The 20,597-nt window shown below is 49.4% G+C and overlaps 10 protein-coding genes across 10 annotated transcripts; 2 read left to right on the forward strand and 8 right to left on the reverse strand.

Moving 5' to 3' along the window:
* Nucleotides 1–253: 253 nt before the first annotated feature.
* On the reverse strand, nucleotides 254–1,150 carry N7500_010203 (uncharacterized protein; the record flags this gene model as incomplete). Its single annotated transcript, XM_056681341.1, has 1 exon — nucleotides 254–1,150. One exon carries the CDS (start codon nucleotides 1,148–1,150, stop codon nucleotides 254–256), a length of 897 nt encoding a protein of 298 aa, XP_056528723.1.
* A 1,101-nt stretch (nucleotides 1,151–2,251) lies between these two features.
* N7500_010204 (HNH endonuclease signature motif containing protein) lies at nucleotides 2,252–3,292 on the reverse strand (the record flags this gene model as incomplete). Its single annotated transcript, XM_056681342.1, has 1 exon — nucleotides 2,252–3,292. The coding sequence occupies one exon, from the start codon at nucleotides 3,290–3,292 to the stop codon at nucleotides 2,252–2,254; it is 1,041 nt and encodes a 346-aa protein (XP_056528724.1).
* A 668-nt stretch (nucleotides 3,293–3,960) lies between these two features.
* On the reverse strand, nucleotides 3,961–4,866 carry N7500_010205 (uncharacterized protein; the record flags this gene model as incomplete). Its single annotated transcript, XM_056681343.1, has 1 exon — nucleotides 3,961–4,866. The coding sequence occupies one exon, from the start codon at nucleotides 4,864–4,866 to the stop codon at nucleotides 3,961–3,963; it is 906 nt and encodes a 301-aa protein (XP_056528725.1).
* A 2,091-nt stretch (nucleotides 4,867–6,957) lies between these two features.
* N7500_010206 (sterol homeostasis protein ARV1) lies at nucleotides 6,958–8,205 on the forward strand (the record flags this gene model as incomplete). Its single annotated transcript, XM_056681344.1, has 4 exons — nucleotides 6,958–7,146; nucleotides 7,198–7,251; nucleotides 7,313–7,936; nucleotides 7,990–8,205. 4 exons carry the CDS (start codon nucleotides 6,958–6,960, stop codon nucleotides 8,203–8,205), a joined length of 1,083 nt encoding a protein of 360 aa, XP_056528726.1.
* A 783-nt stretch (nucleotides 8,206–8,988) lies between these two features.
* N7500_010207 (uncharacterized protein) lies at nucleotides 8,989–9,409 on the reverse strand (the record flags this gene model as incomplete). The annotated part of the gene is made up of 3 exons (XM_056681345.1): nucleotides 8,989–9,068; nucleotides 9,156–9,208; nucleotides 9,300–9,409. Coding segments are annotated over 3 exons (243 nt in total), but the record flags the coding sequence as incomplete, so codon positions are not given.
* Nucleotides 9,410–10,271: 862 nt separating this feature from the next.
* Nucleotides 10,272–11,509, reverse strand: N7500_010208 (BAR domain-containing protein; the record flags this gene model as incomplete). The annotated part of the gene is made up of 5 exons (XM_056681346.1): nucleotides 10,272–10,304; nucleotides 10,364–10,495; nucleotides 10,578–11,139; nucleotides 11,214–11,369; nucleotides 11,475–11,509. The coding sequence occupies 5 exons, from the start codon at nucleotides 11,507–11,509 to the stop codon at nucleotides 10,272–10,274; spliced, it is 918 nt and encodes a 305-aa protein (XP_056528728.1).
* A 446-nt stretch (nucleotides 11,510–11,955) lies between these two features.
* Nucleotides 11,956–13,425, reverse strand: N7500_010209 (uncharacterized protein; the record flags this gene model as incomplete). The annotated part of the gene is made up of 4 exons (XM_056681347.1): nucleotides 11,956–12,002; nucleotides 12,054–12,548; nucleotides 12,621–12,717; nucleotides 12,769–13,425. 4 exons carry the CDS (start codon nucleotides 13,423–13,425, stop codon nucleotides 11,956–11,958), a joined length of 1,296 nt encoding a protein of 431 aa, XP_056528729.1.
* Nucleotides 13,426–13,845: 420 nt separating this feature from the next.
* On the reverse strand, nucleotides 13,846–17,209 carry N7500_010210 (uncharacterized protein; the record flags this gene model as incomplete). Its single annotated transcript, XM_056681348.1, has 5 exons — nucleotides 13,846–13,959; nucleotides 14,021–15,096; nucleotides 15,320–16,199; nucleotides 16,352–17,028; nucleotides 17,080–17,209. 5 exons carry the CDS (start codon nucleotides 17,207–17,209, stop codon nucleotides 13,846–13,848), a joined length of 2,877 nt encoding a protein of 958 aa, XP_056528730.1.
* A 482-nt stretch (nucleotides 17,210–17,691) lies between these two features.
* N7500_010211 (25S rRNA (adenine645-N1)-methyltransferase) lies at nucleotides 17,692–19,212 on the forward strand (the record flags this gene model as incomplete). The annotated part of the gene is made up of 1 exon (XM_056681349.1): nucleotides 17,692–19,212. One exon carries the CDS (start codon nucleotides 17,692–17,694, stop codon nucleotides 19,210–19,212), a length of 1,521 nt encoding a protein of 506 aa, XP_056528731.1.
* Nucleotides 19,213–19,452: 240 nt separating this feature from the next.
* pup2 (proteasome core particle subunit alpha 5) lies at nucleotides 19,453–20,516 on the reverse strand (the record flags this gene model as incomplete). The annotated part of the gene is made up of 5 exons (XM_056681350.1): nucleotides 19,453–19,732; nucleotides 19,790–20,133; nucleotides 20,279–20,357; nucleotides 20,424–20,436; nucleotides 20,492–20,516. 5 exons carry the CDS (start codon nucleotides 20,514–20,516, stop codon nucleotides 19,453–19,455), a joined length of 741 nt encoding a protein of 246 aa, XP_056528732.1.
* Nucleotides 20,517–20,597: the final 81 nt, after the last annotated feature.

Raw genomic sequence — 20,597 nt, forward strand, 5'->3', positions numbered from 1 at the left:
ATTTGTTTATAAGGTCGTATTTTGACGTTGTTTAATAATATAGCTCACAAATTCGTGCCATCGTTCGGATTGACTTCCAATAACTAAACGTAGCAACAATGCCATAACTTGGCTTGATAGAACAACAAAACCCCTAGACTAACTTCTTGCTTAAGACGATGGCTACAAGCCAATCTGCGTGATGACAATGCAGAAGACATAACTCAACTGGACAAAGTAGAAAAAGAGACAAAGCCACGCCAAGGTAAAATCATCAATCGGAGAACTGTATTTCCCAGATTAGCTGGGCAAGCTCCTTGAGCGTTTGGTCATCAATGATAATGTCGTGCTCCCTAGGAGGCTCTGCAGGTCGGAGGAAAAACAGATCGAAAGGAATGAGGAATGAGCCACCGTTTATTGTGACCTCTCCACCTTCACTGTTCCCAGTGATCTCGATAGTTTGGACATTTTCGATATCTGCGTTGACTCTATCGTACTGCCATCTTTCGATAGTAATTTTAGGCCGCCGTTGGGTTGCCTTTATAGCTAGTACGACCTGCGCGAGACCATCGCTCGGGTCGAGCCACCGGCGAACGTCAAAAAGCAATTTAGGGCGCGTCTCAGTGATTGCCGCTTCAAGTACCACAGTTGGTCTACGTGGCCTTCCAGGTACTTGTCTTCTTGGGCCCCACGCTGCATCTGGTTCCTTTGAGCCATTGGCCACAGAAATAGTGGTATTACGGTAGTGGTAGAATGATGTTCTGAGCCCCATAGAATCTAATGCTTTCCCAATAGCTAGCTCAAAAGCAGCGGACAGCTCTTCATGCTCGTGGAGGACCAATTTGACGGCGAGTGAATTAATATCTTGGTAGAATGTGGTGCGGATAGAAAGATTTGGTTCGATATTCGGGTCGAGGAAGTCGCGATCGTGCGTAGCTGTATCAATGGAGAAAATGATGTATTCAGACACATCATCATACTTCTCGGAAGCACTTGGATTTCCATCCTTGTTGATTGCATTGGACATAGTTTTGATAGGATGGATTGAACGGTAAAGGCGCTCGCGTTCAAGATTCACGATTTGGGAAAAGTCTTCCTTTCGATAGGTGTACCGTCTGACAGCCAAAGGTAGCCCTTCTGGGCCACAGTTACCTTCATTGGGTTCAGACATTGCTCGTATCTTAAGTAGGATCTGGAAGGAATGCCAAATTCTGTAGACGCTAGAAGTGACTATGCTATTATGTAACGATGGCGTGTTGGACGACCACTTCGGTGGTATGCGGTAGGAACGCACTTCGCAACTTTTCAATATAAAGGTTACAAGCACCTAGCGTGCTGGGATTCTAGTGGGAATGTTAGATGTCACTTTGGTGATATTGCCTAGTTTTCACTACGTACTAAGTCGATCAATTTGCTTGCCCTGCAAATACCTTCATCGAGTTATATCTTACCGGCTTTTTATACCAAATAGAAAATAATGAGAAAAAAATCATGCCTTGACAACTACAACCCTCAGTCATTTCATGGACCATGGTGATCTTAATCGCGGCAGCTTCTTTGTCCCTCTACTCTAACTTTCCGGGCTGTAGACTTATATATGAAGAATACTAGATGGCGGCTGATGCGGCTTCATGGTGCCTGTTTACAGGGCTCTTAGTGGTCCTTCTAGCAGCCTTCTCAATGAGCTTCCCAGTGGGCTTCCCGGTCATTCTTCTCAGATATCTACAAGATAGAATCCCCCTTTCTAGTCTTATAGGAAGACAGAGTCCCGCTACATATATACAAGCGACTTTCCAGAGATAGCGCAGGCTAAATATTTTCTACATTCTCAATAGTTTCACAGCTGGCCGACCGATTGGTATACACAATGACAGATTCGGGGGTTGGTGCAGCGAGCCAAGGGCCTAAGATCTCGGTCTTGATAAATCGCAATAAGAGTGGCCTCGGTGATCGGGGTTGATAATAGGAAAACTGCCTTACCTTCAGAGCCCGGATGACGATGAGGAGAATGGAAAAGCGGGAGAAACACAGTAAGAGATCGAAAGGGCCCAAGCACGGTAATAGATGCCGCAGGTAAGAATTCGTAATTTCCGTTAGTAAAAGTAGAGTCATAGGATAGTAGTCTAGAGGCGAGTTATAGTGCTCCTGTAAAACCGCCTCGGGGTTTTGGAAGAAATTTTAGGAAAGTTTAGTTGGATGGTTAGGAGAAATTGGGTCTCACTAGGAGTGATCGTTATTGGATTAGTTGTACTAAAGAAAACCAAAGACGCGTCTAGGAGCGTAGTGGATAATCCTCGCAGGTAGCCTGTTCTTCGCCCAACCGCCTATCCACATTTTGAACATTTTGAACGCTCTGGGCACTTGTTTGAGAATCTGGGAACGCTGCTCGAGTCTGCTGAACGTTGTCAGCGCGAGAACCGAGGACACCTAGTGTTGTTACGGCCAACATAGAAGAGATATCAGTGCTACCATCCTTTGCTAGTACGCAGTGCTCTCCTAGATCACGGAGTGCCTTGTCGATCTGCTCCGCTGCTCCAGATGCATGAAAGATACGCGCGGTAATTGCATGAACCTTGAGAAGCTCGGGGCTCGGCAGATCGTAACTTTGGTCATACCCGTTGAATACAACGGTTCGAGGGAGGTGTAGTCGTAGTCGTGGGCGGTAGTTTTGAATGCGGTATTTGTGGGGTTGGGATGTTTCTTCGAACGAAAAATCAAACCGGCCAAAGGACCGATGTAGCTCACTTGACATGGTCATTGCATTGTTAGTATCGTTGATGTTCTGCCGGTTAAAATTTATCGCCTGGATAGTTGGGAAATGGCGGATAAGGTTTGTCCAGATGATGTCTTTTGCATAGCCTTCAGACTCCGTGCTCCACGATGCAAGGGAAAACGGGATGATGTGCACGCATTCTGTGTATGTTGAGGGGCTGGTGCTGTCTGCGTCAAGAGAATCTTCATCGAAAAGTCCAGTCACAACACATCTGCTGCCATCACGGGCAAGGCACTCTGTCTTGAGGCGAGCTTCTCTTCGCATCGGTCCGGCCGACTCGGAAGCGATATTATCAATGGAGTCCTCCATTCCAAGACGCGGTGAACTACTTGGGGTCGAGCGCAGCGATCTTAATGGTGCCACTAGGCCGTCGATCAATGACTGAGCATGATCATGCAGTTGTTGATTAGTCTGTAGTGACTGGAGATGGTGGAGGAAATTGACCCTCCCATTTTCCGGAAGATAGGCGTAGAAGGCCCGTATGATCGGAACCGTCTTATCCTTGGGGCCGACGGGCTGATATGCATCAACTCTCTCCATCTTGGTGAATCATTCGACAGCAGATCTTGTCAGAGAGAAAGATACGCTTGAAGAGGGAGACGCGATCGGAGCTTAAAGAGTGGATCTTCTTGTCTTGGTTTAGCTCCCGCTCCAGCTTCCCGCCCATGTACGTATTACGTACGCATAGGGACGCACTAAAGACCGCTAAACCACAAATGGACCTATTGAATTATAAATACCTAGGTAGCGATTTGCAGTTCCTTTCCGATATGGTGCAATAGGAGATGGCGGTGGAATGATCACATTTCGGCGTGGTTTTGAGTCCACAAAATCGTGTCCTATTCACCGAGATATCGTAACGACGTAGCCAAAAAAAAAAAAAAGGAACAATCTCTAGCCATGGCGCTAAGTGAGTGGGAAACAACCACTCGAAAACATCCAAAAACACAGTACCGAGATAATGGAAATAATATTTAAGACCAATCATGAAGCAATAGCCATAGCAAAATGAGAAAACATAAGAATAGTATAAGCGGAAAGCGGAAAGAAACCTGATCCGTGAACCACTCACTGAGACAGTAATCACAAGAAATCAATAATTCTAATTGAATTACACGAATCCCTTGGGAATCACCACTATCTAGAACTAAAGCGTAAGAGAAGAACTCAAGATAAGAACGTAGAGACCAGGCCACACCACCAACTCTTCAATGGCTGTTCGAAAATTGCATTTCCCACCCTAACTCGGCAACCATCTGTAGCCATTCCTTGTCGATGATAACGTCGGTTTCTCGTGGTGTTTGAGGATCTCGTAGGAAAAGGAGACAAAAGGGGATGACGAGGGGACCTCCAGAAAGTTTGACTTCGTCGTACTTGTTTTTAGAGACCTCAATGTGTTGGGAATTGATAGATTTGCCGTCGACAGTATCCCGTTTCCATAAGTCAATGGTGACCATAGCTCGCCGGCGACTGAGTTTGATTGCAATTACCACATTTGCATTTCCTCGTACTGGGTCAAGCCAAAGGTCAACATCTTGTCGAAGTTTCTTTGGCGTTTCGGAGACCATAACTTCCAACACAACCGAGGGCCGCTTTGGATAGCTGTGAAGAGGTTGCCTTGGCCCCCAGCCCATATCTGGCTGTTTTTTGCGGCCATTCATATCGATATCAACTCCTAGGTATTGGTATAAAGCTTCGTCAAGTCCCATTCGTGCTAAGGCCTTATCGACGGCTCTGTGCAGCGTGAAGGCAAGTTGGGTATGCTCGCCAGTAACCATTTTGACAATGAGTGTTTTGGTATTCGGGTTGAAAGATGTTCGGATTGAAAAATTTGGGATAGCATCCAAGCTGAGGAAATCCCGGTTGAATGTAGTGGGATCAATGGAGAAGATGATGTATTCTGTAATCTCAGTAGTTGGCTCTTGTTCGCTCCTGCCAGATCCAGTATCGATGTCGGAAATTACACGAGAATGGCGCATTGAATCGAGCAGACGTTCACGTTCGAGGGTCAGTATTTGATCAAATTGATCTTTGTCTTTATAGTCGTATCGTCTAACAGATAGAGGCAGCGCCTCCGAATCATGATCTTGCCCATTTTGATTAATATAGGACATTTTGCATGATACCTTGATTCCCAGAGAATGTGTAAAGATAAATCCCAGAAATTTGCCTAAGAAGAAGTTCTCTGATCTTTGACTCTTTTCTTAGCGTAGGTTAAGCACTTTATATAATATTGCGGGGCATTCAATTTTCACCTTTCCACGTTTCCCTTAAAGATCGCGAAGAAAATAGCTGTAAAAATGACGGAATAAAGCCAATCGACATCTATTTGGCGGACCCTAACCACAATCTAGATCTTAGTTTTTCTAAAGAACCCTAGAGAGTTACTAAATGCCAACTTTATGGTGGCTATAACCCTAATCACATATTCCGAAGGAATCTATTCTAGTTACGGTCCAGATTCAAGATAGGTCATATATCGATTATGGCGTAGTGATTCGAAGGAGAAGCAAGTATAACAAGAGAAAAAGTAGCGGTTCAAATGGTATCTTCCTTTCAGGCTTGATTACCGAGTTGCCATATCTATATAGTCGCGGCTTTGCGAATTGAAGAATAAGTGAACTGGTCATCGGCGGCGTAGATCGAGGTACTTCTATCTATATCTGATCTTGGGGGATCAGGTATTGTGGTGACGATAGACAAATCGATAACCGGAGAGGGGTTGGTATCTCCGCGGTGACTGCTCCTTTGACTCGATACAAGATCATGAAGGACACAACAATGGCATCGACGTATTTGCCAATTTCCAAGAACGAAGCTAGTGGAATAGACAATAACTATGACTATAACACCGAGACTATAGTATAGAGCAGGTAGGTACTTGTCTTCCATTTTGATGTCAAATTCTGGAGATGGGAGAAAGCTGTACTTATTAAATTCTCTGCCTGTCAATATATAGTCATGTACGCAATGACGATTTATAGACGTAATATAATAATCAACAACCCTTAATCAAAATTATCCGTGGAAAAGGTTATAGACTGCGACATCGCCCGTCCATGGGCCCCTCCTAGGGGCCCAAGGCCCATAGGTGCGCCCACTACACTCACCGTTATATAAAGTTATCTCAAATATATATATAAACTAGTTATATAGTCAATTGTACTATGTAGTGTTTATATATATCTTGTTAAAAATCCGGAATCATTAGTATAAGTATATAAAATATACAAATTTAGTTAAATATTTTGAAATCTGTCAATAAGAATCACGTGTGAAGCTAATTTTGCTTACTAAAAAGGCCCATGGGCCTCGCCCACCGGCCCGTCCATGGGCGATGTCGCAGTCTACCTAGGTAAGATAATTATGTTGACAGAGATATATCCCGGCTTCTCCGGTTCTTACTCTATTGGTTGTTCCAGCTCTCTTCTTCTTCTATAGCTCTCTGCACTCCGCATAAAACCACGCACGGGGAGGCATAAGGAAAAAGAGCGCTAAACTGTAAGTGGACACACAAGTGAATTCAAAATTCTAAGTTATTAAGCCCATCCGATATGGTGTAGTGGCTAACATCGCCGTCTCTCACACGGCAGCCGGGGGTTCGATTCCCCCTATCGGAGTTTCCTTCTCTTTTTGGCTCCTATATTCCATTTTTTGGCGATTGAGACCGATGATGTAGACTGGTGCATACATAGGATAATAGGCCATGGCAATTTATCTGAGTAGGATTGGCTCCACGGAAGTAGTATTTACCTTGAATTCTACCTGGATAGCTCTTCCTGACCCCCCATTTTTTTACTCCGGCTTATGTAGAACGGATACAGAGGAGCAGTATACCTAGGGAAATGACTACTGAGTACTACGGGCGACTAAGTATGCTACCCACATACTCATTTCAATGATCAATCTTCTTTGAAGTAAAGAAGTGAAACAAGGTTAAAGTGTCAGCCTTGGACTTTGTTTATAGATATTTACATCCAGTCGATACCGGTATGCAATGAAGAGAAAAAAAAGACGATTTACACAAAGATAGATTGTAGTTGAAGAAGCAAGCGGATTTGACGAATCAGATGCATCTTACGGCTGTACTAAGCCCAAATGGAGGCCCTAGCTAAGAGGTAGAGGTACCTTGGGTTCACCGCCTTCAATATCGCGACAGAACAACTACAATCTGGACCCTCCAACATTCCGATGGATGTAACACGATGCCTATTTGCATCGAGTGCTCCTATCCGGTCTCTCACCTGTACAGTGCCTACAGCCGTGCTGATGACCGGTCTCAAGGCAAGGGTGTGCGACTAACGCAATGCCCGCGTTGTCAGCGGTTTGCCGACAAATACGTTGAATATGACTTTGTCGTGCTCTTCATTGACTTGGTGCTCATTAAGCCCCAGGTAAGCATATATACGCCCGTTAGAGATCAACCTGGCTGACAGTGGAACTAGGTATACCGACACCTCCTGTTCAATCGGCTTGGACGAGACGACAACCAGTTCGATGTGGGTGTATAATATCATCTTGAACAATTGTCAGTCACTTGCTGACAAGCCGGCCTTTTAGCGGTCCATACTTCGGCTAGGAGTGCTCCTGCTTCTCTTCGATGTCTACCTAACCTGGGCACGCATTGAGAAGGATCCATCCCTCGCAACGACCTTTTTGTCACGCGCCCCTATTGTTGTCCAATACCTCTTCTTCCTTAGCTTGAACGCTGCCGCAACTCTCGCGCACCACCTCACCGTGCGCCTTTTGGCCTCAATTTTAGTTCCAAAATCGCGCCGATATAGCGGACCAGACAACGGCAACAATGCCAGCACTAATCCTGGCACAAAATCTACAAAGGATACCACCCCCTTCCCCTCTGGACCCCCTACGCCAACCCATCCCTCACCATCCGCGGTGCCGATAAACCCACCAACCCAGAACCACGCCAACGCCCCCACAAGCCTACCAAACCCTACCCCAAATCCCAGCGCAATTAGCGAGGCCAACCCTCCAGCCGAGGTATCATCCCCGCAAGGCACATCAGTGGGACCACCGCCCCGACCTGCGCCGCCGCTGCGCCGGACATCAACAGCCCCAATGCAGAATATTCAACCCCTGCCCCCTCCAACAGCCGCAAGCCCAGCAGCAATCAGCACCGCCCTGCTAGTCAGCAGCTGCGCCAAGCTTTTCCCCATCTTGCTGGTAATCTGGGGTCCTGACGGCAATGGCAGCCTCTCGAATATCCCAGCGCACAGTCACACCGCAGCTCAGATACGGTCCCCGACCCAGACGGCTACGATACCGAGCGCGGTGCATCAGAGCCTGCTCGCTACCGCGACGAAAACCTCTTCGCTCCTTTCTGCGAAAGCAGCTATCTTATCTCCGCCCTTGCCTCCGGCGAGTTCTTCTTCATTGCTGGAATCGTGGTTGGCTACCATGGCTTCTTCGCTCCAGAATTCCACGTCGACTAGTTATCTGACGGGGCTTTTTGACTTGCTATCTTCGTTGCTTTCTCTTGGTGTCGTTGATACACACCTGGTGCTTCTGAGCAATATCGAGGCTTTGTATATCTTACTTGGCTGTGGGTATCTGCGTGCTGTCGCTGTTGCCGTTGCGGGCCAAATCGCTCGGTGGGCGGTGCAGAGGGTTATCTTGGGTGCTGTAGGAGTTGGTTAATGAAGTGCTTCATATTAATAGTTTGATACCTGATGCAAGAAATAATCTAATATTCCTTTATTGACGTCCAAGTTGCTTCAATAAGCATATCACTACGTCTAGTGACTCTTAGAGGGAACTCCATGGTCAACATCCTCCCTCAATTTTAGACATAGGTGTGGGTCCTAGTAGTATTGATCTAGTCAAGTGACTGAAAATGATATGAATGCTTTCCATACAAAAGAAAGCCGAGCAATAATTAGACTGAACCAAAACGAAAACATACAGATAAAACGCTGCGAAGAAAAGGCCATCTAGGACAAGAACTATACAAAAACATGAAGCAGCTACGAACCCACATAGGTTCACAATGCAGACCAATTCCACAAGCAGCCCGCTACCAAGCCTAAGCACAGGGAATGAAAAGCGTCTTCATTCCCGTCTAGCCCACGCATATCGCAGAGTGGGATGGGATAAGCTTCATCCAATACTATCCCACGACGAGATGAGACGAGACAACTTCTCTCAAGCAACATTCTCCCGAAATGTCACTCGACAGGTTTGACGAAAACAACAAGGTATCAAAAAATGAAATGCCTCTATTGCGGTACGCGATCAGGTCTGATGTCTGACCGCTTTGGTGCAATGAGGGGATGCCACTGTGCAAGGAAGACAATCGCTATATTGAATACATTAGCATCTTCCATGTAGTGCACATAGTTCGAGGATATGGATGGATAGAGAGAATTGGTATCAACAAACATACCCCACATCAAGTAACAGGAAACGCAGGTAAGGATGAGCGTGCTTCGAAAGAGACTGAAGATAGCAAAATTAGTATTCTCAGTGCTTGCATCTTCAAAAGGAACGGCCGCCGGGCTCGACACCCGGCATGCAAGCATGCACTCACGTTTGGTTATCGCCCTTCGGGCTGAGGAACCATGCTGCTGTCGAGAGAGCGACGATGATGACCAGGCCAATGACCAAGCTCCAGCTGTTGAATTTCACGTCAGCGATTGTAGCTTTGTTTCCATATCGAGTGAAGTATCGGGATGTCGAGGCGTGACGGGATAGATTGAACAATGCGAACAGTCATATCCAGATAACTTTCGACCTATGGCGCCAGATACGATTGCGATGTCATGGCTTCAAGAAGAAGGAAACGTACCCGTTTGCCATTTTGCCGGTATTTTGTTATTATCTTCGTTCGCCGGAGTAATGCACAACCCAGAGTGGAGATTACTCGGTGTGTTATGTGAATGTGTGGGCGAAGTGTGAGCGAGCTATGGAGCAGAACACAATGAGGCTGACCGTTGCGTCGATGGTATCAATGTTCCGCACGAGTGTTCTTGAATATCGGGATCCTTTGAAGGCGCCGGTGGACGGACAAGTAATCGATTGTTCGGTGCACCGTAGCACGATTGGGATCGGGTCGATGGTGCTTTGAGTGCGTATTGGGGAATCGATTATCGCAGGCCTTCTTCGTAAAATATGCAGCCTGGGGTGTGTTGCAAGCTTAAAAAGGCGACCTGGCGAGTTGGAGTATCTCCGTTGATGTCGGAGCTCCTGGAGCTAGCGGGATGCTGACGCCTGAGGCAGAATTGGCGGGCGGTGGATCGAGACCGGGCGGCGCATATGACATCTATACATCAGTGAAAGTGGAATTTACCCTACGTTTCCGCTACAAGATGACCTTTTAAGGGAATGTGGATAGGAGGACTCAGTTTCAAGTCCAAAAATTCAGACTGAATGATCTGTTGGGTTGGCTCCGCAGAAGCAAAGCCGCTTAGATACAAAACACAAGGCCATGGCTTAAGAGTAACAGACAAAATCGAAGCCAGGCTGAAGGATAACAGAAGGAACAGTCCATTTAAAACAAAGCTTAGGCGCCCTCGCGAATCTTACGGTAGCTGGCCTAGGAAAAACAAGGTTAGATATGATGGGGGATTAAAACGATCGTGGCCGAGAACTTACTTCCTGCTCGACCTGCAGCGCATCTACAGTCGGAGCAAGCTCGCTGAGGATCTCGTATGACTTCTTGTGGAACTCAAGTTGGGCAGCGATCAGATCGGCCAGATTGCGCAGGGGCTCGGGGGTATCAAGGACCTGTTTCAAGCGCCGTTAGTACCACAGTACTGATTTCAAATACTAACAAAAGGGCAAAGAGGGAGATTCAATCGCAACATACGTTTTTCATCACGCTCACAGCCTCCTCAGTCTGACCAACGAACTCATCCTCGGCCTGCTCAATCTCTGCGCGGGCATCCTCGCTGAGGTTATCCAGGTCGCCGTGAGCACCGGCCTTTTTGCTAGCCTTGATTGAGTCAAGCATCAAGCGAGCATTCTCAACATTCTTACGCGCCTTCGCAGCGAACATCAAGTTGGTGTTAAGGGTGGTGTTCCAGCCAGCCAGGAAGCGGGACTGGATTTGAGCATCCTGTGCCAAACGAGCCTCGCCAACCTGCTCCTCGGCCAAAGCATACTTCTCCAAAGCAGTAGCGAGGGGGTCCTCGCCCTCGGTGCTCTGCGCGAGTGTCTGGGAGCCGGCAAGGGAGGCACGGGCAATCGCGTGGTTGAAGGTCTTGGGTTGGGGCTTTGCGGAAGGGGGAGCTGTCAGGGCAGCTTGTGCCTCAGCGGGCGAGGCCGCCTGGGACAGGAGCTGGACCTTCTCGTTGATAGTGCGGCCCAGGTCATTGAAGGACTCGCGGATGTTGGGAGGGTAGTCGTAGGCCTCGTTGGAGTATTGGGAGCTGTTCAAGATGGCGCCCGTTAGCCCCTACTGGGGAAGTCATCCATAGCGCAGAAAATAACTGGAATTACTCACGTCACCTGCAACAGCTTCTGGTGGACAAGCTTGAGCGCATCGACGCGCTTCTCGAGCTCGATATATTCATCGGGGAGCTGGGTCTTGTCGTCGGCTTGGCCCAGTTGCTCTTTGATCATTTGCTGGGTACGCTGCGCAAAAGGCGTAAAGCTTGCACTACCCGTCAGAAAACCACAAGGCGAGAAGATGTTAGTAAAGCGACCGATCACAAGTCGAGGGGGATAGGGACCGCGGAATAGGGGCCTACAACGGTGTACTCACCTGAAGTTCTTTCCGAATGCCTGCATTCGATCCATGATTGGTGTATTTTGAATTTTTTGAGTTAGAACGAAAAAAAGGGAGAGAGGATAGAAAATAGATTGGAGTGATGATGGGATATCATTACATGTGCTACGCGGGCGGGACAAAGCCTCGACCTTGCACCGCCTCACTTACGCCACATATCAACATACCAGGCATCCATAATACAATGCGTTTGTATCTTTGGGAACTTTGTTGGACTTTTACTGACCTCAAGATGTAAGTCAAACTCATGGGGCATATTCGGAGTAGCCTCCTGTGGGAGTAAGCTCTCGAGCCTGCAATATTGTGCCTAAAATAACCTGCAGATTGACTAAGAAGATACATAGAAAAAATCCGGAAATCCCTTTCCAGAACCCAGAACGTTGGAATCAAATAAAAATCATAGCGTCGTAATTCTCTCATAAGTAAAGCAGGAAACCAGAAAGGAAGCCAGGTCAGGTCAGGTCAGAGTTGCCAACATAGCACGCACGATGCGAGAGTTGGGTTCTATAGAAGGTCAGAATCACCGAAAAAGATGTGGTAATTAGGGCAGCATACCTGCACGCTCCTGCGTCCTGGTCTCGGTGATTTCCTCCTGATTCCCTCTATCGTCAATGATATCTGTTTCGCGTTGCCGAGTGATCTCAATTCCACCCTGTCGCTCCAGACGGAGAAGTCTCATCTCCTCTTCCAAATCGCGTATGTAATCGCTCGCGTCGCGATCGCTCTCCCGTGGACGGACGACAACCATCGGGCCCGTGCGAACAGCAGTAGAATCCCGCTCCTCGATATACTCCACGGGAGCGATACGAGGACCACGATCATTTACTGATACAGCTCGTCGCCGGGAGACTTCTTGCACTCGCGGCCTCTCTACAATCTCCTCGTACTGATCCACATGGTGGCGCGACCGTGACCTATGCCGAGTAGGTGTTGCTTCCACGATTAATGCCTGGCTGGTCCGGGGAGAAGCCTCCACGCGCAAATATTCTGTCACCTGCTCGCGTGGCTGTTCCCTCAATGGAGGAGAAGGGGAGTAGTCAATGTATTCGGCTGTTCGCAGCCTCTAATTAGTATGACTCTTCCTCGTAAGAACTTCAGGAGATGAGGGTGGATGCCACTCACTTTCCACAGGGTCAGGTCGCCTGAACTCGCGGCTCAAGCTGAGCACTTCGTCGATCTGCTCTTTCGACAATGCCTTCTGAATGACTATCACACTTCCCTACTCGAGTCAGCAGCCGGCAACGGGATCGTGGGAAGATAGAACGCTGACCTCTTCCTTGAATGGATACCCTAGATCCATGATAGCATGAATATGAGCAAGGTGACGAGGAATGCGGGTCTTCCCTTTGCGTGGGTAAGGCTTCTCATGTCTGCGAACAGTGCTGCTAGAGCGGCGGCGACGATCAACCATATCTCGGTCACGAATATCTCTGAACTCTTCATCACCATAATATTCGGGCTCGGCAATCCTAATATCCTCGTAGACTTCTCGCTCACGATAACGGCCCGGAGAGAACCGTGGACGAGGCGGAGCAACGACCGGTATACGGGGAGCGCGAGGTGCGCGAGCTCGGGCATCAAGTTGTTCCATCTTGCGCCGGGGTATGCGGTCAAAGGTGTCCAAGGAGGACTGCCGCCTAATAAGTTGGGGGCGCCGAAATGAGGGACTGTCATCACGGCGTCGGCTTCGGTCATACGCCACAAGAGAGTTGGCAGGCAGTGAGTGGTCTAAGTGGTCATCCTCATAGAGTCTCCCAGGTGCGCGCGCAGGGGGTCCATATCGGTCTTCGTCACGCAGGCGTGCTTCAAACCGCTCTTCGGCATAGCGCGGTCTTTCGAGCACGGGGGGACCCCGTGAGTATCGATCGTAGCGATCGCGAGAGTCCAGGGTCCCTGTTGATGAGCGGTAGTCATCATACCGAGACATTCTGAGAGTATCACCGGATTCCCCCTGGAACAAAATCAGAGTGAACCGTGGATGACGCGAGCGGCTGACTTCCGGACCGAGGGTGGGGTTTTCGAGGAACCACGGGCGAGACTGATAGAACTTGAAAGATGAAACACTTGGAGAGGCAGAAGTGAGCAGAAAGCAACAGAAAGTAGAAATCAAAAATCAGCCTTGGGAGGAATGAGAGACAAAAAAAAAAAAAAAGAAGATAGGTTAAACGTCAGGCAGAAGCCGATCGATCAGTGATGACATTGGGTCGGACTAGAATTGAATGTGGGGGGAATACTTGAATACCTACCGGCGCCACGTCTTCTACGGGCACTACTGTGTGTTGTGCCTAATATATGTCCTATGGATGTATGTAGGTACTGATGCATTGTACATGTATTTCCACCAGTCCTAAACCTCTAAATTCGCAATGTCCTCTTCCAAGATCCCCATAGCCCAATGCGCTCGATCCAATTTGACTGTCACAAATCGACGATCTTCAACTTCCTTTAGCACAGCCTCAGTCTGTGGCGCACACATTAGCTTGCCATGGTACAGGCCAAGGATATCCAATAGACACGCTTACCTCATGCTCTTGTTGCTTTTCCCGTGTTCGGTCATTCTCAAATGACCGTTGATAGGGTGGCCCACGACCTTGCTTTGCAGCGACTAACCATGCTTTCTCACATCCCCCTGCAATTGCATCCGCGCTCTTCCATCCAGTCAAGCGAGAGATGTCGCGAAGTTTTGAAATCGTCCAAGCTCGCTGTGTGGGATCAGTAAATTGAACAGCTGCAAAGAATACCGGGACTGTCATGTCTGTCAACCCAGAACCCAAATTCGGACTCAAGCTTCCGGCTTCAAGGTTAAAGCGTTGCGGATAGTAGACACCCGCCATAATCTTGCCAATGGTCTGTGAAAATCCGGCCGTCGTTGGAGCAGCTACCCCAGCTGCCATCATGATGGCCGGCGGCATGGACGGATGAATCCGATAGAACAGAAGGCGCACGGCATAGTAAAACGCCCAGATCGCGGCGATGGTGTGGGTACGATACTGGAGAGCGGGACCGAACGGCGTAGAGATGGGGGGTGCAACATCCGCTGGCAAAGGTTGAAAATCGCGGCCCAACGCTTTGGAGAATATGTCCATGGCAGCCAGGATCTCTTCCCATTCTTGTTCTGCTTCCTTGTAGCTCATGTCGTGAGCAGGGTCATCCTCGTCTGGAGACAAACGAGGCTCAAGCGGTCGATCCTGGAATCCTGAGGGGAGGCGTGCAGGCGGTTGAGGGGGTATCATCCCGTACATTGGAGGACTGTCGGCTGAGGTCCGTCCCGGGCTTGAAGCAGGAGAGACACCAGCAGAATCTGCCATGGGTGGGGCCTTGGGGTATCCTTCAGGCTGCATATTTGGCGGGCCAGATGGAGGGCCAGGGGGACCCCCCGGACCGAAGCCGCCAGGTGGTCCTGGTCGTTGACCGGGAGAACCGCCAGCGAACCGGCCCATGAATTTGAACATCTCAGGGCCTGGCTTCCAGTCCACACCACCTGCCTTCAGGGTACTCAACTTGCGTTTGCGATCACGCCAGGCAAAATCTGTGACTCGAGCGAGCAGTAGCCACAGATGATCTGCGGAGCCGTAGATGGCATCTAAACGGCCAATGCCTGCTCGAGGCGGACACTGACCCCATTGAGAGTAGGGCATTCTAGTTTACAAATAAGCATATCGTATGTCTGCTAGTAGTTGTACATGTCGACTTACAATAGTTTGTTTCCGCCAATGAAACTCTGAAATGCGTCTTGCTTTGCGTACCACCAGTACAGATCGCATTGAATCCGGAAAATCTCAATATCCTTGCGGGTAAAATGCTTTTTGGGGGAAGCGTACTATCCTCGTTGGTGGATCTAAAATGGTCGTAGTTGACTGCTCGTCCCATGATGGTGCCAATTAAATCCTCATCTAGGCTGTCCTCTTTCTCCGCAAAAGGATCATCCTCAGAGACGTCGCCAGCCATCCCCCACCAAGAGCTTGTCCATCCTGACCGGAGTCGCTGCTCGTGGGCTCTACGTCGATGGGCCCGTAGATCTCTGGTGGTCTTGGCAAAGTCGATCTCCCGGATAAGATGGGTGGACCCACCCAGGTGATTATTCCATTTCGAGTGGTCGGCAGATATCACCTCATAGTAGCCTAGTAGAAGAGTGGCAGCCAAGGTTCCGACTTGTCTGCGTCTGAGGGGAAGGCCGACTGCGGAGCCAACTCGTTTCAAGGCGTAGTGATAATGTTTCAAAGATACAGTGGTGGGAACTTGCTGCAAATATGCAATGTGTAAGCTGCTGATAGCGAGTATTGCCTGGAGGAGGGCCGGATGCTCCAAAGCTTTGAGGGCAAGCGTGTAAACCCATAGACCCTGTTGTGCAGATGGAACAGCTGCCCCCAGAACAATCGAGGAGTCAGTAGGATGTCGTTCAAATATGGACAAGGATGGACCAGTTGAGTGGATGAAGTGAGCAAAGATGCGGGCGGTCTTTGGGTTGTTCAGGGGAGACGAGCCAAGTGTAGGACGGTAAGAGGCGAGCACATTAGGTTCGTTCAAGTAAGTGGTGAAGGAGCGGAGTTGTCGCTCATCGCGGTTAGCAGAGGCCATGATAAGACTCAGCTGGTTGAAGCCTTCGGCCTGCGATTGATCCACCATCTCATCATCCGAGTCCACGTCGTAATAATCCTCGCTTTCATCTTCCATGTATACCACTTGTGTTTGATGGGGTATCTGATGGGGTATAAACTGCTCGTGAGGTCGTAATTGCTGTGGTAATTGCCCTGGTGGTGACTGATAATGATAAATCGTAGGCAGCGGCTGCGTAATCTAGTACCGTACTCAGTATACCAGCTGTAAAACAAAGAGGTCACGGCAATGCATACCTGAGGGATGTTGTTGATTTCTCTCTCCCTGTTTACTGCCACCGGATTGCGAGGTGGCATCGGGGAGAGATTGGAGGCATATTCTTCAGCAGTCTGACCGATTGGACTGGTAATCTGGGGTACATCTTGTATGTCTGTATGGGACCTACGTGAGACATTCGTCTGACCCCGCTGAACTGGCTGCTGTACTGGTGAGAAGTCAGTCACATTTGACGGAATCAACGTGCTCTCCACTTCATATATCGGCTGAGTGTGCCACATGTGGGTTGGCGGCTGCGCCTGAGTTGCTGGGTAATAGAAAGGGGGTGCATTAATCGGCTGGATTTGACTATGTGGAAGTATTTGGGACGGAAAGGAGTGGTATCCCATCGTCACTGGATCAACAGGCCGCGGGGCCAACATTGGATGCTGAGCAGCGGCTGCCGCTTGTTGAGGAGGGAGTTGAGGAGGGAGTTGGGGAGGGAGTTGGGCGCCATAATCATTGTATATCGGCACTCTCATATGCTGTTGCTCTATCTGCGGGTCCTGGCCATGGCCAGCACCGAAAGACCCAAAGATGCCTATGGGGTTCTTGAACACGACTCGCTGGGCATAACCCTCGCAGATTCGCTTCGATTTCACACAGTTGCTGCATATTGGCTTCTCTTCGCCGCATTTGATCCGGCGCTTGCGACAAGCTATGAGGCTTGGTCAACGGGGGACTCTCTCTCCAGCGTTCTGCAACATACTCAAACAGCCTGTCTTGGTTCGTTTCTTCGGGAGTCTGCGAGGACCCGATCGTACGCTTGAGGCTTCCGCGGTACCTCCAACAGAGAGATCCGCTGGAATATCCAGCTGATCCTGGAGGTCGTCAGCCATAACTCAAGACTGTAGAGTGGACATGTGCGAGGACATTGTGGGGCTAAAGGGCACAATAATCAGATAAGTACTCCATAAGCAAGCTAAGAGGGAAAAGCTGCCGAGGAACCGCAGATCACCCGAGATGCACTGTGGTTCGTCAGGGGGGGGATATATAATCACCTACATATTTGCAAGGTTCTTAAGTGCACAGTCAGACTTGAGTGCCCATTGGTATTAATAATTACAAGGGCTTACGAGGCGCTTAGTGTACGGAGTGCCCCCGGTGAACATTGTACGCTCCCTTTGTGTTCCCCAAACAGAGTCACACCATAGGCTTTTAGCCGAGATTTACCCCGGTCTGGTGCCTAAGGCAGCACCGTGTATGTAATCGATAGTAAAATTACCGATAACGAAACTTTGAGAGGTTTTTTTTTTCCGCGGTACCACTTCCTCTACTTCATAGGAATTGGACATTTACAACCAATCCTTTGGAATTCATCATGTTCGCTGTTCCAGGATGGTCCGTTGAGAGCTCTGCTCTGCAGTCTCAGACTCAGCCCGTGCAGTCCAAGAACGACTCTCAGCCGGAGAAGGATACTCCCAACTCCGATGGGAAGAACAACAAGCGCAAGCGTGCCAATGACCGTGTCACCGCCGGCAATGTGGATGAGATGTACCGTAGGCACATCGAAGGGACCACCAAGGGTGGGAAGAGCGGCGCGGAGGGCCCCGTGAAGTCTGAGAAGAAGCAAAAGAAGGAGAAGAAGGAGAAGCAAACACTTGATACAACTACCCAGGAGCCTACAAGCGAAGCTGCTACCACCGCCGATGCAGACGCAGACCAAACCGAGGAGAAGGCACCCAAGAAGAGGCAGAGGAAGAACAAGAAGAACAAGGATAGCGCCGCAGAGGACAAGATCGAGGCCGTTGGTGCTACCACTACCCCGGCCAAGGAAGCTCCTGCTCCTGCTCCAGCTGCACCTGCCTTCCCACCAACATCGAACCTGACTCCTCTCCAGCAGGCGATGCGACAGAAGCTGATCTCCTCTCGGTTCCGCCACCTAAATGAAACTCTCTACACCACGCCTTCCGAGAAAGCACTCGAGATGTTCAGTACCAACCCCGAACTGTTCGACGAGTACCATGCCGGATTTGCGCGACAGGTGAAGGAGTCTTGGCCCTCCAATCCGGTCGATGACTACATCAAGACCATCCGCCACCGCGGTGCGATCCCGCTCCCGAAACGCGGAAATCCCATTAACCCTGCTAAGGGCTATCCACTCCCCCGTCGTCCCACTGGACTATGCACATTCGCCGATTTAGGCTGCGGCGACGCACAGCTCGCACGCGCCTTGACGCCCTCCGCCAAGAAGCTGAAACTCAAGCTCAACAGCTATGATCTCGCAGCGCCCGATCCGCTGATCACCAAAGCCGATATCTCGAATCTTCCCTTGGAAGACGGGGCGGCGGATGTGGCCATTTTCTGTCTGAGTCTGATGGGAACCAACTGGGTTTCGTTCGTCGAGGAGGCATGGCGTATTTTGCGCGGCGACGGTAAGGGCGAGTGCTGGGTCAGTGAGGTCAAAAGTCGATTTGGCAAGGTCCAACGCAAGAAATCTCAGATCGGTGCTCAGAAGCCTGGCAGCAAGGCAGACAAGAAGAAGCTCAAGAAGAAGGGCGGCGATGATTCCGATGATGAGGGTGATATCTTTGCTGAGGATGTGGGGCCATCTGACAATAAGGACGAGACTGATATCTCGGCATTTGTAGAGGTGTTCCGGTCTCGTGGCTTCATGCTTCGTCAGGAATCCGTGGTCAAGTCCAACAAGATGTTTGTGAGCATGGTGTTTGTCAAGCAGGGTGGTGCGCCTACCAAGGGGAAACACGCTTCGGCTCTCAGTGCACCTGCCCCTGGTGGAAACAAGAAGCGCTTTGTTGACCGCAAGCCTGATTCAGAGTCTGGCATGTCGCCTGAGCAGGAGGCGCAGGTGCTGAAGCCGTGTGTTTATAAGATCCGCTAGACGTTGCAAAGGATCTGCTTATTTGTCGTTGTACATAACCAAAATTTATCACACATGGCCATTATGTTCATGGACCATATCTAGGTTGCTAATTACATACATGAGCTACGACGTAGTTAGGCCATCATACAAACGTTGGACAGCATCGTCATTATTTTTCTATTGCTCCCGACATAGATACTAGCGTCCAAATCAAGTCTGAGGAGCCCCTTCAAGAGATATCTTCGACACTAATCGCCCTCATTGGTTGCCACCCAGCTGTGTGACAGCGTGGCCCATCTCCTCATCGTTGTAGATACGGAAACCCTTCTCCTTGGTCACACTGGCCAACTGGACATTCTTTGAATCAAGCTTCTCCTCCATGACCTGCTTCAACGTCTTGAGAACCAATGTCTCGGCCTCTGCTAGAGTCAAAGACCGGTGGTATTCATTCTGCAGCTCCGCCTGTGCGCCTTCACTTCCCGAGCCAATGGCCTTGGCGTCATACCGATAGAATGTACCGGACGGTTCAGCGTGGTATCTAATAAAATAATGGAGTCAGTTAAGAGATCAGACAGAAGGAAGCTTCATATCTTACAGTTGGGGCCCGTCCTCATCATAGCCGGCGATTAACAGCGCGACACCAAACGGTCTGCTCATGACACTCTCCTCATCATCACCGCTCTCACCGAATCGCAGAGCCAAGTCGCAGATTGCCTGTGTAGTGCTCTCGACTCGCAGAGGCTCGGCATAGTGGAAGGCGTGGTTTTGGCACTCGACGCGGGCGTGTTCGACCAGGTTGCGGGCATCGGCCTGGAGACCCGACATGGCACAGCCGATGTGCTGATCAATTTCGACAATCTTCTCAACGGACGATGCTTCGAGCAGTGTGGATGTGACGCGCTTTTCAACACCGAGGATCACACCTTCGGAGGTTGCTACCTAGATTAGTGTTAGAAAGGACGGTTCCATTTTCGCATTGTGATTGGCTTTGCGCTCCGACAACAGTACGAAGTTCGCTTGCTGTGGTGATCTGAGGTTTTCTGTGGAATCGTGTAGCAAAGAGGAACTGGGTGATAAGACATACTCCGATGGCGGTGGAGCCTAGTTTGATAGCTTCAAGAGAGTATTCGACCTGGAACAAACGACCTTCGGGGGAGAAGGTGCTGCGGAGGAAACATAGTCAGGCTGCAGATCTATCTGAGAATGCAGATTAAACTCGGAAAACGTACTTGATTCCACGGTCTGGCCAGAGCTGTTAGTTGATTCCGCGGTGAGGGGAGGCCCTGACGAAGCTTACCATATTCTGATCGTGCAATGAACATATTGGATTATCTGATGGGATGGCGAAGACTTGTCAAAAAAAAGGAGTAATGAAAGAATATAGAATCACGATGGAGAAGAGA

This window comes from Penicillium coprophilum (genome assembly GCF_028826855.1).
Source record: "Penicillium coprophilum strain IBT 35676 chromosome Unknown utg000006l_segment0_segment0, whole genome shotgun sequence".
Taxonomy (NCBI): domain Eukaryota; kingdom Fungi; phylum Ascomycota; class Eurotiomycetes; order Eurotiales; family Aspergillaceae; genus Penicillium; species Penicillium coprophilum.